Below are 12,929 nucleotides of genomic sequence, written 5' to 3'. Positions count from 1 at the left end.
GCACGCACGCACAGTTACATAACGAAATCATATAACTAAGGCAAGTAAAACACGGAAACAATCCGTAACGGATAATTGTTCCAAATCAGTACGTGATTTTTTAAAATTATGTAATTTGAAAAGTTACATGATGATATGTTTTTTTTTTCATTTCTATTATTCAATTTTTTTAAATTCAATAACTATAAAATCACATGCGATGGATAAAATTATTTCTTACGCGATTTTTCAAATTACGTGATTTAAAAAATCACGTATTGATTTGGAACAATCTGTTACCGGTTACGTGATTTACTTATCTTAATTACATGATTTCGTTATGTAACTACTTTGTGACGTGATCTTTCCCATTAGAGAATATAATTGCAAATTACTTTGACGAAATGCTGAATTACTATAAAAATTAACAATTTGCATTATTTGTTGCAATTAATATACCTGTTTTGCAGCTGGGTACGTTATGTGGCCAATCACAAACCGTTGTAACAGGATTGAAAGCTGTTCCAGGACCACAATCCATCACGTAAGTAACACCATTTGCACATTGAAGGAATTTTTTACACGTCTCTGGATGAGGCAATAATCCGATGAAATCCGCAGGACATATAATTTTCTTTGTTTCGATATATTTCGCACTACCGTGTTCAAAATTAAAATTTGGAGATGCAAGTGATACTTTTTTATTAGATTTAAAAATATCTATATAACAGAATACATTTAAATAAAACTTCTCATTATTTTTACGATAAAACAAATTATTTCTTCAATAATCATTTATTGCTACCTTCGCAACCCTTTACATTACGTGGCCAATCACATATACCAATAGTGGGATTGAAAACTGTTCCAAAGCCACAACTCATAATATAAGTTGTACCGTGCGCGCATTGTACAAATTTCGTGCAATCTCCATGATATGGTAATAAACCAATCAAATATGGTGGACATTTTGGTTCCTGTAAAACACCAAATAAATCGTTAAAGTATGATCGATATGCGAAATATGTATATTAAAAAAGCAATGTTTTGTTTAAATCAGACACAATATTATCAAAGTCAATAAATTTGAAACATAAAATGAAATTTTGATTTATAATCAATAATAATATATTGTAAAAAAAACGCACTTGCAACTTCTGTGATTTTCGATTAACTTGGAAGACAGAATCTGACTCTTTAAAATACACAGGTTCATCCTCATAGCATTTCACTTTGTGTGGAAAATCACATTCCAGAGTATCAGGATTAAAATGAGTGCCTGGAGCACATGGTTGAACAAATGCACGACCCTTCCAACAATTGACGAAGAATTTGCAATCTGGTGGATAAACAAATTGCCCTGTGGAATTGTTGTCAGGACATTCAACACCTAATCGAGGATTATATCGGGCTACTTTGTGCTGCGATTTTTGTGAAAGAAGTAAATTTTCTTTTCGTGGTTTCTACATGTAAAAAGATAAAATCGATATTATTATAATGCAAATATCAAACAAATACATCATGAAATAAAGATTGAAATAAATTTAAAATTCTTTCAAATGTTCTTTAACCTTAAAACTTTAAGTTCTAAAATTTAGCTTTATAAATCTTTTTTATTTAAAACGTTGTACATCAAAGTTTATTATATATTTTTCAAATTTATATGTTACATATTTGGAAAAGTATATATATATATATATAAAGAATCATAAAAAAATATATGAAGGCGTTTTATATTTCAGTAAAAATGTTTTAAGAACAAAATTATTACATATCTTAAACAATATCTTTAATACATGTATGTAGGAATGTGATTTAGTTTTTTGAAGGCTTTGCCAAGAGATGGCATTAATGTGAGTATTGTCGAAGACATTCCAATCACAGCTGTTACCCAGATAGCAACGTGTCTGTCTTGTTGCTGGGATGTTGCTTGCTAAGTATACATTGCTAAGCATATGTTGCTAGCAGAATTGCAACAACTGAGTCCTCATTTGTTGGCAGCTTGATGTCTCCACGATATGATAATTTTGAGTAGCAATTTACCAGCAGTTTGCCGACAACTTTAAAATCGTCATCATAAAAATTTGTACTACTGCCATCATGTTGCCATAATAATATGCATCATCATACAATGCTGTCATATTGCCGACAACACAAGATAACATTGATGCACCTATCTTACTGTTAAAATGCTGGCAATACATATACACATTGTTGCTTGCATGTGCTACAATGTCGGTATATTCGAAATCGTTGAAGACAAATCTATGGCAAATTGCCAGCATCATAAGCAATCACAAATTTGTGCGATTTTGCTGAAACACGCTTTGCTATCTGGATATTTCTTAATGCTTTAATATTACGCCATGATATTTAGTCGTTCACTAACAATAGACGCAGTAAATGTCATGTTTGTACCATTTTAAAAATGGAGCTTCCTATAAATAGAACATTTTCGACACTGCATTGCTTATGTTTTTTAATCAGAAGAAAATGGCGACTAAAGGTCATAGAACTCTGACAGAAACTTATGGTGATGTTGCTCCATTAAGCTGGAAAATGCAGATTTGCAAGCATTATTATTGGACGAAAATTCAGCACAATTCACGTCAGAATTTGCCAGAGAATTAAATGTTGATCGTACAACAGTTATTAAGCGTTTACGTGATATGTTGTTTAACTAAATCAGTTTTTGAGAAAAAAAAAACCCTCAAAACTAAATCACACTTCTAATATAAACGATATTATAATGCATGAATAATTCTGTTTAGATATAGAAAAAGAATTACCGTGCTGTCAATATCTACACCTTCATACAAATCTTCATTCTCAAATTCTACGTGCATTTTTTTGTTCTCGTCATTTTTCAGTGGTTTATGCTCAAAATCAATCTCGTTTTGAGGTCGAGTGCGATTTCCATATTTTGATTCATTCTTAAAGTATCCGTAATTTTTATCAGATTCTGTAAAATCTTCGTACTGAAAAGGAAATTTCAGACTTTCTTGTTGTTCCAACTTATCAAATTTGAAATTAAGCTGTTGTTCTGGAACTTTTTCAGAAATCTGCTCAGGAATATCAATTTGCGTCCTTTGTTCAATTTCATTACCCGGAGTCTTCCGCCAAGAGCTCCAATTCTTCGTGCCAGATTTAGATGTAATATTATCCCGCAATTGACTCCATATTGGAGAAGAAGTTGTTTGAACACGCGATACTTTCTCAGTTGAATGCCAAGGAAGTACTAATTCACGACGTTCTGGCGGTTTTGTAGTTGTTAATCTTGGATTATAAATCTGTGATAATAAAAATTGTCAGAATAATATCAAAAACAATCTTGATTTTTATTGTTGAAATACCAAAATAGATCAACATTTATGCCAAATTTCTTTGATTTATTATCGTGAATAAAACTTAATAAAAATATACTTGTACTTTAAAATTAACTAATAAATTTGATTACAGTAAATGTAATAAATTACATATCAAATAAGCGAATAAGATACGTTTAATAATTTTTTAATAATTGCTTATAGTTCCTCAGTTTTTGTCGAAAAGTATATATTATAGGAACCTACATTTCACTTCAAAAATTAAGATTTTGACAATTGATATAAGTTAGCCACATTTATAAGTATTGCACTTCGTCTTCGTATTATTTTTGTTTATATCAATATATACGGGAATATAATAATAATTATTTATTTTTAATTATGTTGTGTATACTATACCATAGAAAGAAGCTTACACATAATTTTTGAAAATTTTAGCAATGTAATAAACAACAATTATTTTAAGAATAAATGAAATTTTAAGGAGATAACATACGTTTTCAGTCTCCATCTAATTACACGTTTTTGCAGTCTGATTGTTACATCTGGTAGTAAATTTACATTACATTTCAAACATATGTTCTTATATTATATAACATGCAATTGATGGACACAAGTATAATATTTTATAACCTAATTCATGAGATTCTGATTTCAAAACATCAGATTATTTATCACATACTAAGTATCATATTATTATTGCATTGATAAAGTATATATTATTGTTTTTATCAAACTATTAATTTAAAAGTAAAGTAAATTTTCTTACTTTATCACTTTTAGAAAAAAATAATAAGATTAAAAATTTTGCATTGCAAATTCGTATTACATATTATTATATATAATAAAATATTAATACTTTTGGTAACGAATCAAATTTGCCATTTTTACTTCAATCTCAGTTAATCTAGTCTACATTCAAATTATAATTTTAAACGTAGTGTCTCTTGTTTAAGATAAAATTGAAATGGCTACGTAAATCACAAAAAGTCACTTGTAAGTAAACAATCCCACCACATACCGCGGTAGAAAAAACAGCTGTATAAAAGAGGCAGAAAGCGGCGAAAAAATAATTAAAACACGACATCATTTTCGATACTTCCACGATACACCGAGCATCGTATTATACTGATCCCCGGCTCTTTCTAAAATCGTAGCGTCGAGCTTGAATGCTGATCGGCGCCGCTTTATCCAGAAGCAGATATTGATATAGTCGAGGAAACAAGTGCTCTGATTCATGAAAATCGGAAAGTTATCAGCTAGAAGGGTTAAAGATCATCTCAACAAAAGATAATGAAACGAAAAGAGAAAAAAGAAAATTCTCGGCTTGAAATATGTGCTCACGCATACGCATATGCACATAGCAGAAAAAAGGACGCCGGTAAACACGAGAGTCGACACAACAAACGAACGACTGCAAACAGAACTATTTGCCAATTGACGGTGCGCGAGCAAACTTCTGTTCGTTGATGATTATTGCAAGCTAGCCTTATAAAGAGACCGACGCGAGAAACACAGGGTGAAAAATGGATAAGATTACTATTTCATGCGGCCTTTTATTGTAATCTTTGAAATCTCATCACGGAGATGAAATATATTTACAATTAATATATTGATTATTTCAGCTCGACTAACTGTTTCTGTGAGAATTTGAAGTCGTAATTGATGGACTCACGTCAGTGAATACAAATGAAAATAATTGCTTCGAAAACGTATATACTCGTATTATAAATATAATATAAGCTCTCTGCCTTCAGCTTGCATTTACCGCCTCTGTACATCAAGTAATGCAGTCCTCCGAATTCGGAGAACTGTATTAGGTACGTATATTGTGTAAGATTTTCCGCCCTGCGCAAAAAATTATATTAACCGACACTGATTTTGTCTTTAGCTTACAAAGTATCATTTCTAAAGTATTTTTTAATGCTGAAAACGATGCTGTGTTTAGAATTTATTTATCACGCCACATTTATAAAAAAAAATTAGGGTAAAACGTAGACGAGAAATGACGATTTTAGCCATATTTAGAATGGTATTACGGTTAAGGAAATTTTACTTTATCAATTTTGTTTACACTAACTTAAAGTGCTATCTTATGTCTTCAAAATGAGTTTTTTATTTTTGTATTTTTTTTGTTTTCAATTTTTTACGACCGAGTTATATAAATTTGAAATTATTACTGTCTGACGCTTACTCGAAATCGGGAAAGATCCGCGATGTGGCGGAATAATAAAAATAAAACAAAAATAAAAATAAAAAAGAATAAAAAAGTAATAAAAATTAAATAAAAAAGAATATACATAAAAAAGTGTAACAAACATCATCTTCACGTAATGCACTCCGAAAACACATATTATTGTGGTTGAATAATCTTCTGGCAAGTGTCATACTATCCTCAGAATGTCAATGGCCTAGTTTACATCGTGCACTTGATATGTGTACTAATTAGTAACTTTCTATTAAATTGTCTCAGTGTTTAAGCAATGTATTTAAAGACTGATATACTAAATTTGTACAAAATGCATCAAAATGATTAATTAAACACACATATCATGTATATGTTTACACGTATCGCCGAAATTAAGATAACTCATTAGAAAGTTACTAATTAATACCCGTATCAAGTGTACGACGTAAACTAGGGCAATGATCAAGAGACGGTAGTATCTCGCACCAAGTAAACGCGCAACACGATAACGCCAAACAACGTATACCTAACTTCAATCCTATGTAACTTGGTCAAAAATCGTACAGAAACAAAAAAATCTCATTTCATGTAAATGATAGTATTTTAAGATAATGTAGATAAAATTGGTAAAATAAAATTTTCTTAACCGCAATTCCATTCTATGTATGAACAAAATTGTCATTTTTGGCCTATATTATTTCAATTTTCTCAGAAATGTGACGTGATAGAATTTTTCTTAGCACGAATTCAAACCAGCGACTAAAAATCTTCGAGAAATGACATTCCACATGTCAAAGACAAAAAAAAGTCAAATTTTGTTGGAGAGTGTAATACATAAAAATCTATAAAATATATATATATATAATGACAATTACAAACTAACAGAATTACTGACAATTGCAGATTGCCAACTTCTCCGAATTGGCTTTATAGATCACCAAATTCTTTTACACAATAAAAATACACACAAAAAAACACCAACTACTCTAAATTTGACTAGAAAATCGGAGAAAAGTTAAAAATTCACTTTATTTCAGCTCTTACAGCTGTCACCTTAGATTACCCTTAGACAGCAGAATATTTATGATAAATATTTAATAATATTCGTTTTTTGAAATGTTATACATATAGATATTTCTTACATATTTTATATAAAGCTTTATTCGAAATATTATTAAAATATAGACTAAATATTTTATGCAATACTTATGATAAGTAATAAAAAGTAAAGAAATAATATATAAATAAATATTTCTAATAAGTATTTCTTACTTGGATTATAATGTCTCATTAAGTATTTTCATAGCATTTACTATAACATTCATAATAAATATTTCAAAATATTTATAATAAATGTTTATGATCTGTGCAATCTAAGACTACAAAAAAAACATTTACAAAATATTTAAAATAAATCTTATAAATATTTTGTAAATATTTTGTAAATATTGTGTACTGTCTGAGTATAATTTCCTTAGTGCAGAAATTCTATACGTCGTACGTAAATGATACTTTCTCCGGAAGCGTATGACATGCACAAACAATCCTGAGTTTGCGAAATTGTGATCGAAGACCTAACAAAAAAGATTTTCCAAAATTAAAGTCGTATATATAATATTATCGACTAAATTATAATTTTGGTATAACAATTACTTTTTTCCTGTTTTACAGATTCGAAAATCCTTTTCCAGCATTAAAGTACATATATGCATTATTAATACGTGTTTGTGAGGTAGATTTTATGCCGAGAACGATACAAAATTTTTCTTAAGATTTTCATTTCGAAATTTTTTGTCGTTCTCGGCATAAACTCCACCTCACAGACAGACATTAATGCGTATACTTTAAAAATACCTGGAAAAGTATTTTCGATCGAATCTGTAAAAAAGGAAAAAATTAATTGTTATACAAAAATTATGATTAGTCGGTAATACGGACGGCTTTAGGATCCTCTTAAATCAACGAGAATAAATCAATTAAGAGAAATAAACCTACTTTCGGTCAAAGCGAATCTTATAGCAGTGTTAAATATTTCGCACGCGGAGCGAATTCATACCCAGCACAGAATATTTATGATCAATACATTTATTATTATTCAATTCTTAAAATGTTATATAAATATTTTATACATATTTTTTTATATAAAGCTTTATTCGAAATATTAAAAGATAGACTATTATTTAATGTAATATTTATGATAAATATAAATAAATATTTCTGGTATTTTTTTTACTTGAATTATAATGTCTTTTATTAAGTATTTCCGTAACATTTACTACAAGATATTTACAATAAATATTTCACAATATTTATAATAGTTGTTTATGATCTATGCAATCTAAACAAAAAAATATTTACAAAATATATTTAAAATAAATCTTATAAACAGTTATAAATATTTTGTAAATATTTTATAAATATTGTGTGTTGTCTGGGTATACATATCCAATTCTGTAAATCGTGCGCCGAAATCTTTTTCAATCTTGAAACGCAATCATGAACAGAACTAGAATAGCAATATCACATTTTAAATTACTTTTCAATTTAATGTGATATTACTAACTGACCGAATTCCAAATGGTTTCGGTCCGAGGTTATACCCAATTTTCAGTTCTGATACCAATACTTTCACCGATGGTCATAACCATTTAGATTTTGGTTTTTTTTTTTCGATTATCCCGCAGACAATAGGAGTAGCAGATAAAAGTAAGTCTTAAGCTTAAGCCTTAAGGAATTTATATACTTTCTTTTGCATTGAAAGCAAAAAGACTTTTTCTATTTAATAAAATTTATTTCTTTTACTGTGTTTTGTTTTACATTCGTGTAAAAATAAATCATTACAAATGTAGACAAAAATATTAATTAGAGATTATTGTATGCATTTTGTTCGTTTTCAAACTTAAAAAATACCTATTATTCTATTTTTATTCTTCGATTAGCTATTGAATACGAATTCGCAAGAAAAAAATTATCCGATAAATATACTCAAAATTTTTTATCATATGACAAAAACGTGCTCAAAGCAGTGAAATATCAGCATAATGCATCTTTAGCAAGAAAACGAACAAAATAAACGCGGCTAGAGGACCAGAAAACGTAATAAATATATTTTAATGGATTTTTACGGTTGCTTTTACTGAGTAATTTTTTGTTTTTGTATTTTTCTCTCTGACATGTGCTTCTTATTTGATACGTATATCACTGAGAATGCCACTATATAGTGGCACGCGTGTCACAGTTGGCCACCTTTGTAATATTATATATTGTCGAGACTGACATGCTGTAAACTTTTATGACAAATTGGATGAACTCAATGTTATTATCAGTTTAACTGATTTTTCTTTACCTTTTCTTTCAACTTTAACAAAATAATGGTAAAGAATTAAATAAAGTTAATTCATCGATTAATAAAATTGACTTGAAATTTTTCATGCAATATTTTTTTAAACATATATGGTAAACAACAGCAAAAGCTAATAGTTTTTACAAATTAAAAAATATCTAATGAAATAAAATTAAGCAATTTTTAAAAGTAAATATAACATTGTTTGCATGTTTTATAACACAACATACACAAAAATACTTTAATTAACTTCATTTAGCGATAAGATAACAATAATATGGCAGAAGCAATTAGGTCAGTAAACAAAATGATATTCTTACATTATTCTGGAAAAGCTATTCAGGCAAATTTACAAGAACACGATCGAAAAATTGTCATATTTATTACAGGTTGGATTGGCGTGCGCAATAGTTCAGTAGGAGTTTCTTCAATGTTGATCATTACCGCAGAAACTGCGTTCTTCAATTTTGTTATGGATGAGTTTATATGAAATTGTGAAAAATCGGTTATCTGCATGAGATGCATACAAAGATCATATTTATATCACTGTGATATTTTTTCGCATCCATTCGTCAAATATTAATTATTGTTTGATTGTTGCTTAATTACTTATACTGTTCCTCAATCGTACCGATGCACATACTTACTATTATATGAGCGATGATGTTGATTTATCGCATCACAATAGTCACTCCTGATGATCACAAAATTATAATTTTTGCAGTTCGCCGTATTGTAATCTACGTGCGAAAATAATTCATAATAAATTAACAATTTTTTAATTTGTAATTATACTGTTTGTAGTCTTATTATTTTAATTCACTACAAATGAACTTATTGCAGTAATAGCATAGAATTTTAATAATAAATAGAATAAACACACAATTTAAAATTAATATTATAATTTTATTTACACAATGTGACAAGTATTGATCCGTTTAAACAGGAATGAAATATTTAAAAATAATTCTGTAACTTTACAATAACTTCTTGTGAACTAAATAATTCTCATCCACGATTATTACATCCTGTACGGTCTCTCAGGGGATAGTCACAGGTACTTATAGCTGGATTAAATTCTGTTCCTATACCGCAACGCATTACAAAACAACCACTTTCATCGCATTGTTGATACATACTGCAATCGCCCGGATAAGGCATTACATACGCCTGTAAGTGAATAAATTATCCAATTTTATCTCTCAATGCCATAATAAAGAAGAGAGAATAGGTCATATGAATAAAAAAAAGAAGCATTTCCTTCCAAAAAGCTGTAGCGAAAGCTATGAAAATAGAAAAAAATATAAATATGAAGAAACATATATTAAATGTGTTAATAGTAAAATCATAGCTCAACTATACATTCATTTTTACTTATTTTACTTCATATATCATATATTTTGCTATTTGGTATTGTATAAAGTTCACAAAGAATTCCACAAATCGTATATAACAATTTTATTTTATTATATAATTACATAATTAATTGTAATTTGTCACAATAACAATTAAAAGACAAAAACATTTACAAGTATACTTTATAATATTTAGAAATATATTAAGAATTGTACTTTATTAATGAAAGTGTAATATCAAAAAAATAAATACGAAATGTAATCCTGGTAAAACATTTTTCATGCACCAATTTATATAAATATACTTAAACATGTATAAACATTCATAAATATATACAGGGTGAGTCACTTAAGACCGGCCACCCGAATAACATCCACAGTTTTGAAGATAGGAAGAAATGCTTCAAATAAAAATTATTTGGCATTGAGAGGAGCACCAGATGATGATGAACATTTTTTCCCAGGTGAAGGCGCTTCGGAAATTTCAAGGTCAACATTTTATGTCAATATGTACCAGAATAAAGTATAAAATATCTCATAAACTATTGGTTTTTTTGACATCTCTACCTTAATACTTTTTTATGCAGAATAATTAGGGGAATCATATTTTGTAAAAAAAATTCATATAATTCCATTTAAAAAAAGTTGACCTTGAAATCTCCGAAGCGCCTTCACCTGGGAAAAAATGTTCATCATCATAAGGTGCCCCTCTTTATACTAAATAATTTTTATTTCAAGCATTTTTTTCTATCTTCAAAACTGTGGGTATTATTCGAGTGGCTGATTTTAAGTGACTCACTCTGTATAAATATAGTATATATGAAATATGTCCAAAAACATGACAATATATTCTTCTTTCTTTTGTTTTAAAATTACTGTCAAGTGCAATAAAAATAATAATAATAAGAGAAAACAAAAAGTAATTATAAGAATAATTTTCGTATTTGTTTCTTTAAAAAAAAATCAAGTTTGGAGAAATGTAAAAAAATTACTCATATACAATTATTACTCATATATAATTTTTAAGAAAAATAACTTACTTTGAATCGCGAACGTTTTTAACTAACAATATAAAAATATTTGCTTTGTTCTCAATCATATGACCGATTAATTGATTTTCAGGCTCAATTTTTCATTTTATAGTTAACTAGTGTAGTTAGGCTTCATTCTTGATGTTTTATATAATCGGCTTCATGATGTATGAAACATCGAGTTAAACTTAACCACAAGTTAACCATAATGAAAAATTGGGCCTCACAACGTTAATCTTTCTAAACTTTTTATTTGAAACTGTTTACATTATAGTACTTACATGTGATTGTGTCATTACGAATGATGCACACAGCACCAGGCATAACAAAACTGTGCAAGATTTAAAGATCATTCTTTGATCGTGTTAATCGTCGTTTAACTCAACTTACAATCAATTGCCTTACTTCACTAAGAAATAGACCTTATATACAAAATCTTCTATAGATATGATGATTATAAGGAAATGTTATGTTGTTATCATGCAGATGCGTTTTTCCTATTACGTTTCTTGTATTTTTGTTATCTTTAGTTGATGCAAAAGGGTAAAGGTGACGTGAATCGACATTTCTCAAGTACATCAATGATCTGCAATGTCTAACAGAGAAAAATGCACTTGCTGTTGCAATAAAATTCTGTGCTGCTTTACATTTCTAATAAAAACGCTAGCGTATTTGTGCAATTATTTCAAACAATTAATATAATAAAATATAAGCTTGCACACAGTGGAAAAAATATTAAGAAAAAACACGAATAATATAATATATATTGGATAAATATTAAAGAAATAAAAAATTAAGTTAACGTAATGCACAATACAAATTAATAAGGTTACATATATTATTCGAATCCATTGTGTTAATTTATTCTTAATTTTTTTATTTCTCTAATATTTAATATTTATTTCTGTTCCTAACATTTCTTGCATTGTACGTAGGATCTAAACTTTTCACATAATAATTGAGATACAAAGAAAATTAATTTTAGATAGAGTCCTAGATTTATCAGAGAAGCGCAACTGGTGTTAAGTGTTCTGATTGATCCTTGCAATCACGTGACTTAGCAGTCAATCACTGAACTGATTCCTGTGTATTAAAAACGGCTACTTAATGAATGATTGATGGATTTCGTAATTCGTCTTGCAAACCACGCCATTTTTAATCCTTTTTCTAATATTTTCTAGTACTTTTGCGATACTGACATAAGTCGGTCGCGTTTCTTTGATAAATGCATATATGTAATACTCCTATATTAAGTTCAAGACACAATGGGCGCATTCAAGTTGACAAATAAAGTCACTAGATTTATAAAGTACCGCAAACTCTTTCAGAAATAATGCATCAAAATGGCCGAAGTGCACATAGTACATGATTCGAACTACACCAACGTACACATTGGGTCAATTGGGTGCAGCTAACCTTACCGTACATTTCTTCAAGACATTTTCAAGCGTCAATATCGATGTTGAAGGCCTAAATTTATCATTGAGAGAGAGGAGAATCAGGCTTTACTTATATGCAATCTAATCAGTAAATTCTTACAAACAATGAATGAAACTCAACATTTACCTCTTATAAAATTTGTCTTCTTTCGGTGATATATCTTCTTTTTTCGGTACGACAACGAACAGCTAGTCAGACGAGGAAATAGAATCTTGATATAAAGAAATAAATGTAGGTTATGATATCACTCGGTAACCCTCAAAATCT

General features: G+C 28.8%; 2 protein-coding genes across 5 annotated transcripts in view; both read right to left on the bottom strand.

The window, feature by feature from the left end:
- The window catches only part of LOC108722530 (uncharacterized), a 21,659-nt gene extending 17,178 nt beyond the window's left edge, over positions 1–4,481 (bottom strand). For all 4 annotated transcript variants that reach the window (XM_018447692.1, XM_018447693.1, XM_018447694.1 and 1 more), the window contains exons 1-5: positions 4,327–4,481; positions 2,769–3,269; positions 1,128–1,442; positions 785–956; positions 439–699 (exon numbers count right to left, since the gene is read on the bottom strand). In XM_018447692.1, coding sequence (XP_018303194.1) covers positions 439–699; positions 785–956; positions 1,128–1,442; positions 2,769–3,269; positions 4,327–4,395 — 1,318 coding nt within the window. In that variant the 5' untranslated portion in view covers positions 4,396–4,481. The remainder of the gene's footprint in view (positions 1–438; positions 700–784; positions 957–1,127; positions 1,443–2,768; positions 3,270–4,326) is intronic.
- A 5,273-nt stretch (positions 4,482–9,754) lies between these two features.
- LOC108722518 (uncharacterized) lies at positions 9,755–11,634 on the bottom strand. The gene is made up of 2 exons (XM_018447668.1): positions 11,504–11,634; positions 9,755–10,006 (listed from the first exon to the last, which is right to left on the bottom strand). The coding sequence occupies exons 1-2, from the start codon at positions 11,573–11,575 to the stop codon at positions 9,845–9,847; spliced, it is 234 nt and encodes a 77-aa protein (XP_018303170.1). The 5' UTR covers positions 11,576–11,634; the 3' UTR covers positions 9,755–9,844.
- Positions 11,635–12,929: the final 1,295 nt, after the last annotated feature.

This window comes from Mycetomoellerius zeteki, unplaced genomic scaffold (genome assembly GCF_001594055.1).
Source record: "Mycetomoellerius zeteki isolate Tzet28-1 unplaced genomic scaffold, Tzet1.0 scaffold206, whole genome shotgun sequence".
NCBI lineage: Eukaryota > Metazoa > Arthropoda > Insecta > Hymenoptera > Formicidae > Mycetomoellerius > Mycetomoellerius zeteki.
Note: the sequence above shows the minus strand (reverse complement) of the source record. Positions and strands in the feature narration are given on the sequence as shown.